The following is a 21828-nucleotide window of genomic DNA, read 5'->3' as shown; positions in this document are numbered from 1 at the left end:
TGGTATATATAGGATGGGTAGGCAACAGTGTCAGGGTGACAGGATAAGGAACGCGACAGAGATCAAATTCTGGAAAAAAAAAGATAATTCCGAAAATAGGACGGCAAATGATTGGGATAAAATATAAGAAAAGAAAAAAGAATTTAAAAAAAAAGGAAGGATGTTTGAGCAGAAATTCCTGGACAAAGGAGAGAGAGAGAGAAGTAATTTTTCATTGAACGTAGCTGTTTCATACTGATATTGAAGACTGGATCAAGAGTGATTTTGGTTGAACTAAGTAACCAGATTAGACTGAAAAATGAGAAGTATGAGAGACAAACTGTAAAAACAAGCTATGTTGACGGTCAGAACCTACGGAATTTCAGTTCTAAGGCGATGTGCATTAGCGAAAATGAAGTAAAAAGTAGTGTTATGGCCTAACGAAAATACCTATATGACACAATCATAAATCAAAAGTCTTAAGAATGTAAAACAAAGTCTCAATGCCTGTCAAAGACTGCGCTGGAACAAAAACGGCAGGCAAGCAAAAGTCCAGAAAGAACCCCATTCTTTGATGGAAACGGAAGAGGAGAGAGAGAGAGAGAGAGAGAGAGAGAGAGAGAGAGAGAGAGACGAGAAGGAAAACAAGGAAAAATGGAGAAGAGGCACCAAACATGGCCTCTCAATTAGTCTTATGGCGCAGAACGTGGCGTGTCGACCCGTAGATTTGTTTTCAGTGAGCCGACCCTCTCCATCTTCTGTCCCCTTCTCGCCCTTCCCATTAACCTCCTACCACTTCTCTCCCTCCCTTCCTTCCTTCCTCCCACATCTCCCTACCCCACCCACCCACCACAGCCCATCTTAACAAATGCCCTAACACTGTTACCTATGATATATGAGGGTTCTTTAAACCAATTAAGAGAGAACCTACGCCCGGTTCTTTTAACACGCTTCAAAGATCTGTTTGTGATTGGGCCGTAGGCTTAAATTTTAGAACGAGGAGGAGGGGAGGAGGAGGAGGAGGAGGAGGAGGAGGAGGAGGAGGAGGAGGAGGTTTCTCGAATGTCTTGTTGGGAAACTTTTGCGTGTTTTGGATGCCGGGCCCTCGCCCGGAGAAATCAAAATGTACAGTGAAACTAATATACTGTAATTCCAGTTACGTCGATAGAAAGGAATAACCAATTGCTGGGTATTAGATTCGCAAGTTGAAACTGATGAGGTATAGTATGATGGAGAGTGATAAGCTATATATATATATATATTATATATATAACATATATATATATATATATATATATATAACCTTCCAATATGACTTCTGGAATTCCAGGCTGTAAAAGATATGCCCCCAGTCTTCATTTTTGAATATCTGGCGATCTTCATCGCTTCTGTGTCCCATTTCCTAACCATAACCCCCAACCCCCCGTCCACCCCACCCCCCCTCCCCTTCCCCCTTCCCCTTCCCCCTCCCCACCAATCACAACCCCCATCCCCCCCCCACAACCCGCTGCCGTAGGCCCGGCATAAATGCGATAGATTTAGGAGCTCTGTGCTAATGCAGGAGATAGGGAGATCGGCCATCCGTACATAATTCATGGCTACTTATTATTACTTATTTCCACACTTCCTGAAACGGGACGATCCAGGCGACTTGATCGGGGTGGTTCAAGTCATCTCTGTAAATGGGTAGGTTATGTAAGGCTGATATTGACGACCCCGGGAATTTATTCATCTATTATTGTCTTTTTTTTTCTTTTTAGTCAAGTCTTAACCTTCGCGTGGCCCCTTTTAATGGAAGCGGGCTGCGACAGATGGCGAATGCTTGCTTGCTTGCTCCTTTCGCCTTCGCGATGGACTCGGGTCGTCTGTTATTGTTGAGTTGGCCTTATGTCAGCACGTTTTTTTTTTTTTTTTTTATAGAGTAGCCCGTAAAGGAATTGGATCTTTTCTTGTAGTTGATTGAGCTGGCTGTATGCCAGCACGGGCTCTTGCTCATAGAGACCACACCACGTAAAGGCCTTTAATCTTTTCTAATTGTTGATTGAGCTGGTTGTATGCCAACTCGGGCTCTTGCTCACAGAGAGCACCACGTAAAGGAATTGGATCTTTTTTGTTGTTGACAGAGGTGGCTGTATGCCAGCACGGGCTCTTGCTCATAGAGACCACACCACGTAAAGGACTTGGTCTTTTCTTATTGTTAATTGAGCTGGCCTTATGCGACACGGGCTCTTGCTCACGAGAGCCCGCGTAAAGAATTGGATCTTTTTTGTTGTTGACAGAGGTGGCTGTATGCCAGCACGGGCTCTTGCTCATAGAGACCACACCACGTAAAGGACTTGGATCTTTTCTTATTGTTAATTGAGCTGGCCTTATGCCAACACGGGCTCTTGCTCACAGAGAGCCCCGCGTAAAGGAATTGGATCTTTTTTGTTGTTGACAGAGGTGGCTGTATGTCAGCACGGGCTCTTGCTCATAGAGAGCACACCACGTAAAGGACTTGGATCTTTTCTTATTGTTAATTGAGCTGGCTGTATGCCAGCAAGGGCTCTTGCTCGTGAACACCCCGTAAAGGACTTAAATCTTTAGTTGTTACTGAGTGAGCTGGCCTTATGCCAGCACGGGCTCTTGCTCATGAGCACCCCGTAAAGGACTTAAATCTTTAGTTGTTGCTGAGTGAGCTGGCCTAATGCCAGCACGGGCTCTTGCTCATAGAGACCACGCCACGTAAAGGACTTGGATCTTTTTAGTTGTCGACTGAGCAGGCTGTATGTCAGCACGGGCTCTTGCTCACAGAGAGCAGCCCGTCAAGGACTTAAAGTCCTTTTGGCTCTGGTTATGGTGATGGTCTCCCTTTGCTCGACAATAACTCATTTTTTCTTTTCGATGCGACATCGTCGTAGTCGTCGCAGTCGGCGACGACACCGCACAATCTTTCCTCAAAGGAGCGCAAATGATCGTGATTACCCCGGAGTGTTGGGGGCAAGCTTCCGGCATTTCTCGCCTGTGTCGTGTGTACGTACGTACGTACGCTCTCGTTCACCTTAAAGCCACAAACTGCATAAGTACTATAGTGTGGTTGGATAAGTCTTGATTTCTTTCAACTGCCTTTTTGCCAATTTTTGCAATTGCCGTTTCTGGGTCATGTCCTTTCCGGAGGAAATACACTGTTTATATTTATAGCTCTATCCATGCTTATATACATACATATTAATATATATATATATATATATATATATATATATATATATATATATAATATACATATATATATAAATTAATATATATATATATATATATATATATATATATATATATAGATATATATATATATATATATATAATATATATTCCCCTTCGGTGAACTTATATGAAAATACATAAATTCCCAGGTAGAGCGAATTAGATATTAAAGGACATTTGTAGCTTGATGTCTATATATGAGTTACAGTGATGTGATAAGATAGAGATATATATATATATATATATATATATATATATATATATATATATATATATATATATATATATATATATATATGTGTATATGTATATGTATATATTGACCTCAGAAAGAACCTTTCCATTCAACACTGCCCTCGAGCCCGTACCCCTCCCCCCCAACGTCCCTCTCCCTTCCCGCTTCACCCACGCCCCCCCCCCAAAAAAAAAAAAAAGAAAGAAAGGAAAAAAAAAAAGAAAAAAGAAACTCGGGCATGGACCTACCTGAATCGGTGGTGTTGGCCTCGGCGTCCTGGGTACTCCGGGGCTTCTTCCTGGCCGGTGCCCCGTCGTCGTCGTCTCTCTTGCGTTTGTCGTCAGCGGCCTTGGGGTCCTCCCCCTCCTCCCCCTCCTCCTTGACGTCGTAGTTCGGACTCGAAGGGCTGGAGGAGGACTCGTTGTTGCCGCCGACGGCGGCGTCGCCGTTGTGGTCGCGGGAGGCGTTTTTGCCGCTCGCGGGCGCGGCGGCGGCGGCCGACCGGGGCGAGTCCTCGGCATCGACGACGCCTCCCGTGTGGTGGTGGTGGTGGTGGTGGTGGTGGGCGTCCGAGTCGCCGCAGTTCTGCGTGGGCGCCTGGCAGTTATGAACCTTGTGTTGGATGAACCGAAGGATGTCGGCCAGCAGGAAGTCCTTCTGGCATACGCCGCACGTCAGGACGTCCGCGCATTCTGTCGGGCCGTCTGAAAGGAGCAGACGAAGGAGATCGTTAGGGCGTGCTGTGCGAAATGAATAATAATAATAATAATAATAATAATAATAATAATAATAATAATAATAATAATATAATATTTTAGGCAAAACAGCTTTGCAAACATAAACTCCCAAACACGAACATTTTATAACGTAGCCAAACTTGTGTCATTGGTCACACGAGAGAGAGAGAGAGAGAGAGAGAGAGAGAGAGAGAGAGAGAGAGAGAGAGAGAGGGATTCTATTCTATTTTGCTTTTTATTCCCAGGATTGAAGGATCAATTGAGAGAGAGAGAGAGAGAGAGAGAGAGAGAGAGAGAGAGAGAGAGAGAGAATGGGTTTGTGGAGGTGGGGAGATGGGTGGAAGTTAAAAAAAAACGAGATAGAATGCAAACAAATCCCCGTGAAAACCTCGGACGCTAAAGCCATCTTCTTTCTTCTCCCTTGGAAAAATCTCTTTCTTCTTCTTCCTCGGAAAAATCGAAAGACCAAAAGCAACATTCGTCTTAGGAGGAGACGGAAAGTCGAAACCACAAGCTTGATCTATGGATGCGAAATCTTGATTCTGTCACTGTCACAGAGGCCCATTGGACACCTCCTTCAGGCAGCTCTCGAATGTGGCTAGGACATATTTCGAAGGAAAAAGAAATGGCTGCTAATATTATTCGGCGTACTAAGGTATCGGTGTAAAAGAAGCAGTAGAAATGTACGCCATGTCGGTTTTCTCTTTTATTTTTATAGAAGATGAATTAGGAGTCATGTTCCGCACATATTACTAATTATCTGCCTGAGTTTCACCTTTTATTTTTTGTTTTTGTGGGCCTTCATAGATTACAGCAACAGTTTACTTAAGTAATAACATTTTTTTTCTTATACAATTTTATCTTTGTCAGTAATACCTTTTATATTTCATCATATGGGTTAGTTTGCTTTAAAAAAATATCACGACTTTAGCTAATATTGGCTATACAGGCTTTAAGATGGAAACTTTTCTTTTTAGTCCCACCAGATTTAAGTTATCACCTGTGATTAATCGACTCCAGCTAAATGTAAATATAAACAAATCATTCCGCGGTGTATACCAGTGAGACAACTATTCATACGACGGGAAAGCCACGAGACGTGGCAAATAAATGAAAATTATGAGAAGTATTTTATAATATTTAGGGGCACTGGGCCACAGAATTGATGGGCAGCAGGGCGATTGATGGACAGATGGACAACTCCGAGAGCATATGTACGTGTGTATGATTGTGTAAATGCGGTTGGAGGGGGGCCAGCCAGGGAGGGGAGAGATAGAGAGAGGGTGTGTATGTGAGGGAGGGGGAGGGGGGGGGGGGATGAGAAGAAGAAGAAGGGGGTGTCAGGCACCACATGACAAAAGAACTCCAGTCTCGGGTCCCACATCTCTATGACGAATGGCTTCAGGCTGCTCTGTCCTTTGTGGAAAACCTTCCACAGTGGTTGCACTTCGGTCAGAACTCGCGCTTCAAAAGATGAGTTAAAAGTATATGAGAGAGAGAGAGAGAGAGAGAGAGAATATCTAACGGGGGGTCGGGCGGTCCAATTTGTTAATGTCCGGCGGTTCCCCTCAACAAATGTCCATACCACTTGTCAAGTGATGGATCGCAGTTTCAGTGCGGCTCCTCCCATTTATTTCCGACTTTGATTTCTGTCGAGTTGACGGCGATGTGTGAATTCGTTCTTGAAAGTCTCTCTTCTCTCTCTCTCTCTCTCTCTCTCTCTCTCTCTCTCTCTCTCTTTTTCGTGCGGTACTTTATAGATCTGCGTTCGAGGGGAAGTATTTCGTTAGTGGGATGTAATGAATGAATCGGTGCGCTTTATAGGAGGAACGGAGACTGTAAGACGCAGATAATCTATAAATAATTACGAAAAGGATTTTGGAATCCGGTTGTTGCGTTGACTCATGGGAACAAAACTGATAGATCGACATAGAAGAGGAGAGAGAGAGAGAGAGAGAGAGAGAGAGAGAGAGAGAGAGAGAATAAGTATACCCAGAGATAGGAAGACAGAAAAAAAGGCTACACATGCAAAGAAACGACGACATCAAGATAATCTCATAACATGGTTTGCACTCTGGTTTTTTTTTTTTTTGCTGAATATGCGTTCTCCATATTTACCCCTCCGCTTTCCCAGTGGTGGTCAACGTAAGGGACCCGCCTGAGGCAGAGGGGAGTGGAACCTATGGTGGAACTAACTGTGGAACCTACGGAGGAACCTACGGAACGTGGTGAATTTTCCCATAAAAAAAAGGACGCAGCGTTGGCTTATTAATGCTGGGACTTCATGTGGCAGGAATATGTGTAAGAAGAATCCTTTTAGACGTAGTCAAGGCTTTATTGAATAAATGCTTACGACTTTTTTTTTTAAGATACTTGAACCAGTTATGACAGGAGATGGTGTTGAATGTCTTCTAAGTACTAGTTTGATTTCAGTGTGTTTTGTGTTACTGAACGCTTAATTATGGAAACGCACACATACACACATTCATATATTTGTATATAGTATGTATTAATGTCTATATATATACATATATATATATATATATATATATATATATACTATATATATATATATCCCTATATATGTATGTATTTATGTATACAACATAACAGAGAGGACCACCAAGGATTTCTCATGTGGTCAGTTGTACTGTATAGATGCAGTAGGGGGAGGCACACAATCACCATCACATCACACACGCACACGCGCACGAACCCGCCGTAATTAGCAAAATGCGGTATTTGTCACACTTCGGTGGAAGGCCTCGGGGCCAGAGTCCATGCCCGAGGGGTATCGCACGGTCTCTTCTGACAATTCGCAGGGGGGTAGGGGGGTAAGAGCGGGAAGTAATAGGCTGGTTTCTGTAGGGGCTTGAGAAGGCTCGGAAGGGAGTGCCGTCGAAGGTTTTGTAATAATAATAATAATAATAATAATAATAATAATAATAATAATATGCCAGAGCTACACCAGCATTAATATCAGCTGAATACCAGAGACGACCCCGGCCTGACATTGACCTCGCCTATGGAATTAATGAAAAGGATAATAATAATAATATTACCAGGAGACTAATTGACACTTATCTCCTGGATGACTTATCTTTGAAGTATTTGGAGTTAGTGACAGAGACTGGCAATTATTGTCCTAAACGGTAGTCAACGGTGGTAAAGACACCTTGGTCAAAACAAAATGATCATCAAAGGTAACTATTATTATTATTATTATTATTATTATTATTATTATTATTATTATTATTATTATTATTATGAATATTTTCTGTCTTCGTATTCGTATACAGCCACTTGAGTATTGGTGTCGGTGGCATTGAGAGAGAGAGAGAGAGAGAGAGAGAGAGAGAGAGAGAGAGAATTAGCATCACACCAGAAGACGCCAAGAAGAAGGGAAGAAGACAAGTGAAAGATAATGCTCTCTCTCTCTCTCTCTCTCTCCGCCTTACCAAGTGACCGAAGTGCCATTCCATTTATCACTGCTCCTCAAGGGCGACTTGGCAAATACTCGAGCCATCGAAGAACAACTAAAATATCTTACACTTGGGGAAGCCTCTCCCTCACTCCCTCCCCCACTCCCTTCGTCTGCTCGTTTATTCGGATTTTCGTTTTTTTACTTTCTTTACTTTCTTCTCCTCTTCGCGTAGCCTTTCCGGTTCCAGATCTTTATGTTTGTTTTCAGGAGTATTCAGTTTTTTTTTTTTTTTTTTTTGGCGAAAGATCGTATTGTCGCTGTTCTTTCGTTGTACTTATAAGAAATTAAAGATCGTAAGCACATTATATTGTCGCAGTTCGTTCGTTGTACTTATAAGAAATTAAAGATAGTAAGCACATTATATTATTGCTGTTCGTTCCTTATGCTTATAAGAAATTAAAACTTAGTATCCGTGACGCGAATGAATTAAATAGTAATTGTCATCGGCGGTAAATACCGGAATAGAGAAACGGTCATTCGCGATTCATCATAGAAAACGACAAACCTCCCCACAGAGGCCGACCCAATTCAATAACGAGAACAGTTAATACGGGCATAAAAAGTAATGAATGCCAGATTTACATGTTATTCCCGCCTGAGCAAATGACATTCATCCTTAAGACGTCCTCGCCCAGACGTAATTCTCATCTGCGATCGCCGACGTAGAACCGTCCCCTTGCGACATTCCTCGCGAGTCATCTGAAACGCGGAGGAGTACCCCGGGGTATAGCGAGCGATGGAGGACCTTGTAGCTCCAAACATCGAAGGAGGAGGAGGAGGAGGTGGAGGAGGAAGGGAGGAGGAGAATGTCTAGTCTCCCCACTGTCCATATGTCGGACCGAAGGCAAACCCAGAGGCCGTGGGGCAGCAGCAGACCCTCCTCTTTCTCGAGGGCAAGGAGGGAAAAGACACTTGGACATGTCGCACACGGACATAAAACACATCAGTTTCTGGGTCCTTCAAGGAATTCCAAGGGACGCGGGTTACCTCGGGTCTGTCAGCAGAAGTTCGGCAGTTAGAGAGAGAGAGAGAGAGAGAGATAGCATTGTAGGCAATGAAAGGGCTAAGAATATCTGGCTACTATTTTCTCATTAGCTTCATCTTAGTAGATCGGATTGAGGTTCGTGATAGAGAGAGAGAGAGAGGAGAGAGAGAGAGAGAGAGAGAGAGAGACGCGATGGACAGCGGGTCCGTTTTTTTCCCTTTACTTATCATTGATAATTTTATGATTGATGACGGATTGTTTCTTTTCTTTAGAGGGTACGAATAGAATGAGTTAGCAGATCATTAAAATACAGCAATATCGCTTGCTTTCTGTGGAGACTGAAACTTTTTTTATGACATTAGAATAATAAATCAAGCATCAGAAAAAGGAATTTCCGATCTTATCAAAAGTTGAAATTACAACGAGTTGTCCATCTGAAAAATGACCAGTTTAGGAACGTATTCTATTTCAGTCAAAATGACCTCAAGATCTGTCTTACAAGATGATGCCATTATGCCATTACAACCCCCCTCCCCCCCAGCGCATACAACAGTACTCGCGTATTATTTACCAACAACAACAACACCAGCAAATACAACAAGCCTTACTCTGAGCCGAACCGAAATCCGAGGGAGACCTTGCAACGTCAAGGAGCTACTGAGATCTAAGAGAAACCGATGCTTGGATTCGTTTCCCCCTTCGGCTGCTGCAGCGGGCTAGGGCAAGAAGCATGACTGGTGATGGTGACACTGTTCCTTTGTCCTCGGGTATTTGTCTTTCCACTGCTCCACTGTACCCCTTTTTTCTTCTTTAACCCTCTGCCACTCTTTTCTTCTTCTTCTTCTCCTCCGTGTTGTTTTGAAGCCGCGGGATCATTTGTCCCTTAACATAACTTCGGGGCGACCTCCCAGGATGGGGTTTCTTGAGAGAGTGTTAATTGCATCCATGTGTCTCTCTCTCTCTCTCTCTCTCTCTCTCTCTCTCTCTCTCTCTCTCTCTCAATTCGCACGAACCTCAGTCCGTTGTACTAACATGAAGGTAATGAGAAAAGAGCAGCTAAATATTCGAAGGAGAACTTACATCACCGCTGAAAAACATCATTTAATGAAACACTAACAGCAAGGTGTCGAGGGTTACGCGGGTCCCAGGAATCTCCCAAAACAAACGACACAAACAAAAACACGCTAACAAGACGAGCAAACAAAAGAGGACTCCCTCCTCCTCCTCCTCCTCCTCCTCCTCCTCCTTCCCCAAACATCATGCCAATAAATACCGCGAGCAAAAGAAAGAAAGAAAGAAAAAAAAAAACTCCGTCCAGGAAATGCATGAATAAGAAAAGTACAATAGAAGTAAAGGAAGGGGGAAAGGAAAAGGGGACCAGTGACGAACGCAGTAAGCAGGCGTAAGTAAATAAACACAATGTACGTTGGACACTTGAAAAGTGAAGTGTGTAACACATGTGGGTGAGGATTATGGGATTATGCACAACAAATTGGAGAGAGTTAGCTTTTGTCCACCACAGATGACGTAAAGTAAGCAATTGGTGGCCCTCTCTCTCTCTCTCTCTCTCTCTCTCTCTCTCTCTCTCTCCATGACCCTTGGCACCCCGACTCATCATTATTTATGATTCTTGCTTCCTTCCCTCAAAAAAAAAAAAAAAAAAAAAAGTTTTCGAGCAGTATTTTAGAAAAGGAAATTTGCAACTATGTTCATAAATGTTCTAAGTTAACAGAATGCTTGATAATTATTCATTATTCACTCATGATCCATTTGAAAAAGACGCGAGGATGGTGTTAGGAACCCCATTCACCGACGTTGAGAGGATAAATAAATAAATAAAAGTGTAGTAAACGGGAATTTTAAAAAAATGTAAATAACAAATAAAGATACGTAAACAACAAAAGCATGAGGAATATTTCAAATACTGACCTCATCATTTACCATTATTTTTTAACGCCCTCCTACCTCATATTATGCCCAAGCTCTCCCTTCCTGTAACGTGCCCAGTTTACCCTCATCTCCTCCTCCTCCTCTTCTCTCCCTCTAAACATGGGTATCCCTTATACCCGAACCCCCAACCCACCCCAGCCGACTCACACATACACAAGCGCACAAAACCACATGGAGAGCAGCACACAAACACGCACATAAAAATTCATTCATACAAACACATGCATGAGAATTCATTCATATAGACACACACACACACACACACATACGCACCCAACTATACACACACAAGCACACAAAACAGGAAAGTAAGCACAAATACACAAACATTCGCACAACCAAACAAATAAGGGAAACAAATATTCACAAAACCACACATGCGCTTCAACATACGAAAGTGGGAAACAAACACACTTAGAAAAACATAACGAATGTATAAACACGTACACACAAGCACAAACAATCACATACTTACATAGCAACATACACGAACATTAACAAACACAGTTAAGTGGCTCATGTTTCACAGATTTAAACTCACTTGAAGGCACCTGAAAACATCAGTGTGCTTGCAGTCGAACGCGAAATACGAACGAAAACAAAACACGCGACATACGCACATGAACCCGCGCAAATGCGCACACACACACATACGTACGTGTTTGCGAAGCTAGTAAAAGCTCCTCCTCCCCCAATAGGGCCGAAGTGTGACCGCTGTTTGTCTTAAGGATTTGCATAATTGAAGACAACATGCGAGCATAATCAACGCCACTCTTTTGCGTGTTATTAGTTTCACCGTGATTTTCCAAAAAAAAGATGAAAGGAGGAAAGAAGAAGTGAATGGAAGGGAATATATCAGGTTGATATATATATATACCAGTTTTTATATGTGATATTGTAGATATATCAGCTTATATATACATACATACACTTTTAGATATATCAACTTTTATATATAAATCAAATTTAGATATACCAGCTGTTATGTGTGTATATATATATATATATATATATATTAGATATAATATATATATATATATATATATATATATATATATAATACACACACACACATATATATATTATATATATATATATATATATATATATATATACTATATATATATATATACATACATACATACACATATATACATATATACATATATATAACTTTGAGATCTATAAACTTTTAGATATATCAGACTTTTTTAGAACTGTTTTTCAAAGCCGATATCAGGTTCATATAAATTTAATCAATTCAAAATCCCAAAGTTGACGATAAAAAAAATGAAACTATAAATAAAACATTAATCTTCAACTAAAAGCGCTGAAAAAAGAAATTGAGGAATTCTAAGCAAAACGAATCAGTTACATTATTAAAGATGTATACCACACCTTCTGGACAAATAAAACAAAGACATGACAAAAACAACGCCAGAAAAAAAAGAGGTTGAAGAATGACGCATAAGTGTCAGAGCCTCAGTATCTTTTACCATTTGCCTGAGGCACTTGAAGCTCGTAAAGGAAAGGAGTGAGGGAAAGATTGGGAAGGAGTGAGGGGAGGGGGGTGCAGGGAGTCTTTGACACTTCCGGGGGGTTGAGGGAGGAGGAGGAGGGGGATGGGGCAGGGAGGGATAGAGAAGGAAAATGGCTACGGGGAGGATGGGCATAAAAATGAAAAGGATGCTTAAGGCACTGTGTGCGGGGAGGGGTGCGAGGGGGGGGGGAAGAGGTGGAGGAGGAAGGGAAGTCTGAGGAGTAGGTGGAGGAGGAGGAGGGGAGTTACGTCATCAATGGGTAGGGAGGGAAAGAGATTGCTGGGAAAAAGGTAAGAAAAAAGCACTTTGAGGGAATACTAATTACCCAAAATGTAGTTGGATGTCTGTTGCAAAAGATTATTGTCAGCTCTCATGAGCGAGTGATATATACATGAGAGAGAGAGAGAGAGAGAGAAATCTGTATGGTATGATTATGCAAGAGTGTACCCCCTTTTCATTCCTTTATCACAGGAGAGAGAGAGAGAGAGAGAGAGAGAGAGAGAGAGAGAGAGAGAGAGATTCGTATTGATATGATTATGCAAGGATGTCTCATTTTCATTTCCTTATGGCGGGGACACACACACACACACACACAGAAAAAGAGAGAGAGAGAGAGAGAGAGGGAGAGAGAGAGAGAGGTGGAAATGAGTTTAATGAGGGCGGAAAAGAAGTGGCAGCAGCAGCAGCATCAGCAGCAAGCAGGAGATCTGCTTGTCCTTGAAGAAGATCCTATCAAGCATCATTGGCGTGACACCCCACCACGAAGCAAGCAGCAAGCAGACAAGCAGGAGGAGGAGGAGGAGGAGGAGGAGGACGTGGCGAGTGACGTGAGAGAGAGAGAGAGAGAGAGAGAGAGAGAGAGACGACAAAGAAGCGACATGGAAGATGGTTCGGAAGAGACCTCCAATGAGTGTCAACGAGCCCAAGTGAGCTCTATTGAGAACGGTTCCCTAGACACGTGCCTCGTAATGCTAAACATGCTGGCTGCCAGGGCATGGCAGGTTTGTGAGAGAGAGAGAGGGGGGGGGGGGAGGTTGTCTGCCATGATGTGGCAGTACTGTTGGAGAATGAAGACGTTTTTACTGGAAATTTGACTTCAACAGCCGATGTCATCAATGATCAGAGAGAGAGGAGAGAGAGAGAGAGAGAGAGAGAGAGAGAGAGAGAGAGAGAGAATCTGACATGATGTGGCAATACTGTCTGGGAATGGAGAAATTTGTACGAGTAGATGCCAGCCAGTGAAGCCGAGATAAAACGTAAAAATTTGAATTTGAAAGAAGGATGCCTTGTATGAAAGGTAAGTTCTAGTCATTCTTGATTAAATTAAGTAAAAGGAATGATAATGTATATTATAAGCTTTTGTTATATATATGATATATAGGTTTTTGGTTTTAAGCTTTTTTTAACTTTTCCTTGTATTTTTTTTATTCTATTTTTATTATCATTTGATTTTTTTTGTATTATAAGATTATAAGAGATATAGATATATATATATAATAAAGCTATATATATATAATTTAATAATAATAATCAATAATATAATACTAATAATAATATAATTAATTATTATATCTTATTGATCTGGTCTTCATTCAGTAAAAGGCATTGCAATAGGTACCTAAATTAAGCCGTGTTCACTTTGAGGTCTCAAGTCAAAACAAACACAACTGCACTTTCATAAGGAGCATATTTGTTTACGAAAATAAACAAGATTTTTTTCAGGGGAGGAATTCTGCCGCGATACCAAACGAATCAGACATGAAAGGGCGTACCAAGGACCTCCGGTTCAGTGCGTGTTTTCCCTTAAAACAGGCGCTTTGCTTTAAACAACAAACGACCAGTTTGTCGAGCGAGCTGCTGCAATGCATACATCACATACTTTTCTGGTTACGCTGGCGAGGTAACCGAGAATTCAATTCTGAAAGGAAAATGAACGTCGGGGCCTCTTTCAGTGGCCGAAAATCTGTCAAAAATGAAGAATGAATAAAAAAATAAAAAAAAACAAGAATTAACAATGACTGATGACCCCATACGCAGACTTTCGGTTATAAACGTCCTAAAATTCTTGGAAATCCTGCACCCCCCTCGGGCCGTGCATAGACTGGGCATATTTTCCCATCGTTGAATAAACCCCCCTCCTCCTCCCCTCCCCCTCCCCCAACAACACCCACACCCCCCCCCCCTCACCCCAGACAACAATCGTGGAAGAAACGATCTCCCACACACCACAAAGAAAACAACTGGACAGAATTTAAAAAGCGACCATAAAGTTGGCGAAGAAAAACCCCCCCCCCCCACTACCCGATCTTTGCTAGCAACCTCCACCCTCTCCCCCCCCCCCCCACAACAAACTCTTCCGCCCTCTTGGTCAACTACCCCACCCTTCTCACCTCGCATCTCCTGCGTACCCACTAACCCCCCTTCCCCCATCGCACAGTCGTAATCAACCCCTACCACACCCACGCTTAGATCCCCACACACACCCACACCCACACGCGCACCCTCTTCCGCCCCACCCCACCCATACTCGACCACCCCCGCAAATGGCGCTCTCTGGGTGGAGGCGACAATGATGACTTAGAGTTTTTGTGTGATCATCTGCGCCCTTAATGGGCGCCGGAGAAAACGTCTGTGGGGCGTTCGAATGGGACGCTAAAAGGTATGGGTGGGACCACTGTGGGTCCCTCTGCGAGGGGGAAGAGCCCCCCCACCCCACTGGGCCATTTTTCACAATACGTTTGGGCACCGGCGGGAAGATGAAAATGAAATTGGTATTACGAAAAGGAATGATGCATTTGAAATCAAATTCGAAGGTAGAATAATGAAGGTTTGAATTGTGATTATCAGACTAAATTTCTGTAATTTTATATAACAGAATGAAGGAGAAATCGTAGAAAAAAAAAACATAAGCCAAGTAATACTTGCAAGACTTCCGTGGAAAACAGACATTTCTTTATTTTTATAGTACAAAATTGATGAGAAATATGAAAAAAACTACATAAAATAACATTTCTACGTTTTTATAATATAGAATTAGAAATATTTTTTAAAAGCCACATAAAAGAACATTTCTACAGTTTTATAATCCCGAATTAACGAGAAATATGAAAAAACACATACAAGAACATTTCTACATTTTTATAATACAGAATTAGTGAGGAATATGAAAAAATACATAAATAAACGAATTACAGAAAAATGGACATATTTATAAAAAGCATCACAAAATCCATCAATAGTTTATGAATGACAGGACAGCCCCAAAAATAACATCGGCTTTGAAACCGGGCACGATACCAATAGGTGGGTGGGTGGTGGTGGTGGTGGGGGGAGGAGGGGTATTAATAGGACTACCACTGACCGTTGTGTGCCCCCAACGTCACAGGTCAGAGGAGAAAACATTTATCTAGCATTTCAATTGTGAATATTAGAGCGCCATTGTCGCTTTTTCTTAGCGGAGCAGCTGTCTTTTAATAAAAATTCCCATGAATTTTTGTGTGTGCGTTAGTGAGTGTGTTATTGTGTGTGTGTGTGTGTGTGTGTGTGTGTGGAGGCTTTCACTTTGAAGGTATATGTACATTGAAATGCATGATTTTGGATGTTATATATATATATATATGATATATTATATATATATATATATACACATATGTGTGTATGTTTGTGCATATATGTGCGTATAATATATATATATATATATATATATATATATATATATATATATATATTATATATATATATATATAATATAATATAAAGCTTCCTACAATTAGGAAAGCCTTGAATCGCACAAACACGCAATCGACAGAGAGAGAGAGAGAGAGAGAGAGAGAGAGAGAGAGAGAGAGAAACGCTAATCATAGGACGACGCCAGGCGTAAACAGATGAAACGAATTAAAAACGTAGTACTAGGCAGCGGCCGGTAAGCAAGACCGCAGCGGTCGCATTATGCTAATGATGTCAGCGCGCCACGGAGCGTTATTTCAATGCGCGCTCTTGTAATGACGCTCAAAAAGGACGTGAGCGCGAGCGCTAAAGGACAGCAGGAGCTACGCGCATGCGTCGTTCAGGAGCCACGTGCCTTATGAGAAAACCGTTCCGGCCGGGTGCGCGCCTAATTCCTTCCCGCCAACGCTTCCCGTTTTCTATGGGCGCAAAGGTCCGTTCTCTACGTCGCATCTACTATATTTTGAAATTCGCTCATTCATATCATTCGTTCTCGTTGCATGCGAATGCAGACGGAGACATTATTATATTATTATTATTATTATTATTATTATTATTATTATTATTATTATATTTGGCATGATTTCGAAGTTTCACGCGAATCGTTGCTACGCTTCCCTACCTGTCAAAAAGTACGACAAATTAATGATACGGAATGGAGGGACACGGAAGAATATGGAGAAGACACCTGGTCAAGCTGAAAAAGACGAAGGTAATTTATTTGTTAGTGTCGGCTGTCGAAAAATAAATGAAGTAAAAAGAAATAAAAAAAAGTTAAATAAAAGTAGGCTGTTGTTGATAAAATCTCATGAGAGATTTTTTTTCCCACTAACAGTTCTTTATCTTTCTTGTATTGCTTATGTTCATAATGTTTCTTTGTTTGTGATAGATTTATTTCGACGTATAGAATCAAGTTACTGCAACTGACAATAATCATTATTACTACAGTTTCTGCTAATAAATTCAGCCCTCAACCCGTAGTTTTTTTTAAATATTTTAGTTGCGCTCAACAAATAACGTATGAATCCTCACGAGGAACCGATTCTTCAGTTACAGGTATTTGTTAATTCCTCAATAAATGAAAATAACATTGAATAACATAGAGACAAATCTGAATTGAAACTTTTAATCAACGGGATAAGGTTGTCTTTGAAAAAAGTAAAACAAGTCGCTCTACGACAAGACATCGCAGCTCTCCTCTCTCTCTCTCTCTCTCTCTCTCTCTCTCTCTCTCTCTCTCTCTCTCTAATCCTTAGAAGCCTCTCTCTTTCCGAAACTCCCTCTAACTAAGCATCAAACAGTCGTCCTCTAGTTCCCTCGGTGGTAATCATTACCAACATCCACCAAAAGCCCTTTGGCTAATCTTGATTCCTACCTCGGCTCCTGCTCTTCCTAGTGTGGTCCCCTTGTCTTCCTGGTTCCTCTTCCTACACTGCCCTGGCGCTCATCTTGGAGATTCTCTCTCTCTCTCTCTCTCTCTCTCTCTCTCTCTCTCTCTCTCCTAATCCCCCAATCCTTAGCATATTAATCCGTCTATAACATCTTCGACGAGAGAGGAAACTGGCAAGTGGAGATAGCCAGGATAGATAAAGGGAAGAGGGGTAATGAGATGGATAAAGGGGGGGGGGATAGATGGAGACGATGGAGGAGGAGGAGGAGGGGTTAGATAGGGGTGGTATTGGTCATGGAGGAATACATCTCAGATGGGAGTAGATGGATAGAAGGTTTGATGGTTAACAGCCTTCTCTCTCTCTCTCTTCTCTCCCCTCTACTTAACAATCCATCTCGACAACATCACATCACCCTCCTCCTCCTTCCCCCCATTCCTTCCCCCGCCCCACCACAACCAGTAATGAAGTTTCCATTACCGGTAACTTCCCGAGGAATGGCATTTAACGGTGATAAGGAATGTGATCGTGGACAGAAACTTCTTCCTAACTAATTCCATAACTCAATATACCAGCCCAAGTCGGGAGACCCAAGTGTGTTTCTCATAAGAAGATCTCTCTCTCTCTCTCTCTCTCTCTCTCTCTCTCTCTCTCTCTCTCTCTCTCTTTCTACCTGAGAGAAGAGAGAGAGAAAAAAAAATGCCTCAAGAGCTCATTATGGAAGTGTTGTACCACAAAGCCAATGATAACAAGACCAATGTGAGACCTTTCACAGAGGAGGTTTTCCTCGGGGTGGACAATGGCCCTTGTGGTCAGCTAGATGCCCAGGGAGAAGATTCCTGCCCCCACAAAGGGAGTCATTGGCGCAAGGTGCTGGTCGAAAGGGGTTTGGAGTGGTAGTCTATTATACGTCAAAGGAGAAGGAAAAAAAAAAAACAGAAGTTGTGAAGAGAATGAATGGAGAAAATGGGAGCATTGTGCATATTGTAGTTCATTCTGGTTGTTGTTGCTGTTGATGCTGGTCAGAACCGTTGTTGTAATACAATATACTCTACTTGGCTTGGCTTCGCATTATTCTCCAGTATTATTATTATTCCAGGCTCGTTAGTCAATCGCTAATTGGCCAGAACAGGAAGCGAAGACCGATATGCCATAAAACTAATATTTTGATTTAATTAAATCTTCTCGGTGCGATTAATCGTTCCGCTGTTTTATTTTCGTTTTGGTACAATGAAATGCTGCTGCAGGGGTATTAGGTAGTCAGGGGAAAAAATGGAACGATAATAGACAAACCCAAATCGAATTTGAGGGAAATAACTTGATAAACAAAAGCCTGCGTTTCGTGTTTATATTTACCGTACGTACACAGACATATATACGTTTGTATATATACATATATATATATATATATATATATATATATTATATATATATATATATATATATATATATATATTTATATAATCTTATGTGTGCGTGCATGCATATAACATACACATTCACATTACATAATTGTACAAGTAGCGAAATGGCCACATCCTTCATACAAAGGCCTCGTACGAGATTCCTCCGAACTTTCGAAAGAAAACGCTCCTGGAAAACAAACGAAAGCTCGGCTGAGCTTCGCAGAGCTCCACAAAGCTCCTTCCCTTCACTACCATTCAGGACTCAGGGCTCCTCCAACGAAGAACGATGGGCTCTTCAAAGCACAGACGTTTACCACGTCTTATTAAGAGCAGGTCTGGTCACAACCACCTCTTATAAGAAGAGGGCCTCTCTCTCTCTCTCTCTCTCTCTCTCTCTCTCTCTCTCTCTCTCTCTCTCTCATATCACAGAAACACTAGACATTCTCGAACACATACTACGCGCACACACGCCTAACCCCAGCCGTAACCCCACACGAACCCATTTGAGCAGGATAACAGAGAACCTCTCTGTTCCTGACAACTGGAGAGTGTTGGTCACTTCTATACAGTCTGTGGCTTCCTTCAAGGGGCTAAAAGCCCCGGTGACATTGGGAATTAGCATGGGCAATGTAACGTCTAGATAGGAACGCCACCCTTCACCCCCCCCCCCTCTCTCTCATCTCTCCTCTCTCCTCTCTCTCTCTCTCTATCTCCATAAGCATTTATTGTTTATCGATATCTATCTATCTATATATGTGTGTGTTCATGTATGCATGTATATGTGTGTGTTCATGTATATATGTATATGTAAGTATGTATGTATATGTGTATTCATATTTTTATATTTTAATACAGGCCACTTATTTGGTAAAATGCGTATCAGTTTTGTTCTGATCACATGATTATAACTAATAATGATAATAATGATAATAATAACTTATTAATAACAATAATAATAATAATAATTGTCAGCTATTTTTTATCGTATTTTTTCACGAGGCAGTAATATAATAATAATAAAAATGACTGTTAACTAGTCACTCAAGGAGTGACCACAATTAAAGCTGGAATGACAACGTTCCTTTCTGCAAAAGTGAATTTTCCTATACAGATTCGCCTCATCACTTCATTCTCAAGGAGGCGGCATTACCGACAGAAGCCTTTTAGAGAGCAGCTACGCCCACCATCACCACCTAAATCCCGAAGACACTCCTAGTTAGGTGGAAATGCAATGACCATTTTCGAGTGTCGTACAAACATACATAGTTGCCAAGGGAAAGGCCGCGACAACGCGCGTCGAAAAGACACACCATTGTTTTTATCGATTGGAGCGGCTCCTCTTCTATATGGGATTCCGCTCGGGTGTCCCCCTCTCCCCCTCCCCCCGCCGACGTCATCAATCTAGGCCAACAGCAAATGAGCATCCAGCGACGAAGCAGGTCCGGAGGTCTCAGCACCTGCCGCTGACCAATGGGCAGCGTCCACTCCTCTCTCAACTAATGATGCAATCAGTGACGTCACACCGGCCGCCGCCTCCTCATTGGTCGCTGGCCAGTGTCCATCTGATGATTGGTCGGGGCGCGGCTCCGACCACGCATGGAATCTAGGCGATGACCATATACTAAGCCTATAGGCTTAATCCCCCCACCTTCTCTAGCCGAAAGGGGGCGGATTGAATGGAGATTTGGCAACTGGTGGAGCATCTGTTTGGCCAACGGGCAACTGTAAATATTTCCAAATAAGGAGAGAAATATGGAATCTCCCCCATTCCTCTTGATGGTCTCAAAAATCAATACAACTAGGCGAACATCGGGTCAAGACGCGGCGACCGACGACCTAATTAGAGAGAGAGAGAGAGAGAGGGAAAGATAAGGAAGAGAGGAAGAATATAATCAGCGTGGAAAGGGGCTGGGAATCGGAAGAAATCTAATAAGGTAGAGAATCTTTTTTTTCTCTCTTTCTTCCTTTCCTACATAACGCCTGAAGCAGAGATAATTTCCATTCGGTAAATCAAAGGAATTGTTTATAAGGAAAGTCACTTTAAAATGATGATAGTAACAGAGAAAGACTGATAGAAAAACATATAGATTTGACCTCTGACACAGGTCAAGGATCTTTTAAGACAATTTACTACTCGTCATTATTTACTGGACTACCATGCACAACAACTGACCAGATGTAACTGAAATGTAGAGAGAGAGAGAGAGAGAGAGAGAGAGAGAGAGAGTGGTTCTCGGACATGTCCCGTAATAAGACGTCTCACAGGGCTGGAGAGAGGAAGAAAGAAAGAAAAAAAGAAAAAAAGCTGCTCACCGGAGACCCCTTAATGAAGCCTCCGTTCCGAACATCTTTTTTTTCCTTATCCACCCATAACCTCTCCAGCGGCCGCACGTCCCCCCCACACCCCGGGCCCCACCGCCATCCACCCCCCCCCACCTTTGGTGTGCCCCCTTCACTCTCTCCTTTCCTCCCCCTTTCCCTCATCTCTCTCTCTTTCTATCTCTATCTCTTAAAAAAGAGGAAACTGCTTATACACTCGCCATATTTTAATTTGATCGTAAGAATATCACATGTAATCTTATTAACTTTTCGTTACTAGTGTATCCTGAACTTGCGCTCGGCAGAACTTTTTTGTTTTTTTTATTATTTTTATTTTTTTCCTCTTTTTCAAAACAACTCAACCGGAGTAATAATTCTTGCTTCCGTCTACCGACATTTCGCCGCTAACGTCGATTTCCTCCTCAATGAATTTGAACAAATTGTAGGGCGACTTTTAAGCCATGCATAATCTTTAGAATTAACTGTATGCACAGTTATATTATAGCCTCTCTCTCTCTCTCTCGGCCATCCCCCTCCTCCTTCCTCTCCTTCCCTCTCTCTCTCTCTCTCTCTCTCTCTCTCTCTCTGCAACGTTTTTGAGTTAACAAGTCAACATTTTAAGCAGAAATATATAAGGAAAAATTCTGATGTACAAAAAATGTATATTTCTTATGAGGAGTACATCTCTCTCTCTCTCTCTCTCTCTCTCTCTCTCTCTCTCTCTCTCTCTCTCTCCTGGTCGAGACTTTAAACAGAAAATGATTATTCTAGTAAGAATATTGAATCCATCACCTTGCAACTCAAACTTATTCGAAAGAAAATCCACAAAACGAAAGTT

General features: G+C 42.0%; 1 protein-coding gene across 1 annotated transcript in view; it reads right to left on the bottom strand.

Moving 5' to 3' along the window:
• The window catches only part of LOC135202488 (B-cell lymphoma/leukemia 11A-like), a 100710-nt gene that overhangs the window by 61077 nt on the left and 17805 nt on the right, over positions 1–21828 (bottom strand). The window contains exon 2 of the mRNA XM_064231902.1: positions 3703–4158. Coding sequence (XP_064087972.1) covers positions 3703–4158 — 456 coding nt within the window. The remainder of the gene's footprint in view (positions 1–3702; positions 4159–21828) is intronic.

The sequence above is a fragment of the Macrobrachium nipponense genome, chromosome 30 (assembly GCF_015104395.2).
Source record: "Macrobrachium nipponense isolate FS-2020 chromosome 30, ASM1510439v2, whole genome shotgun sequence".
In the NCBI taxonomy this organism is placed as follows: Eukaryota; Metazoa; Arthropoda; class Malacostraca; order Decapoda; family Palaemonidae; genus Macrobrachium; species Macrobrachium nipponense.
The sequence above is the reverse complement of the archived record's forward strand: the minus strand, read 5'-3'. Positions and strand labels throughout refer to the sequence as shown.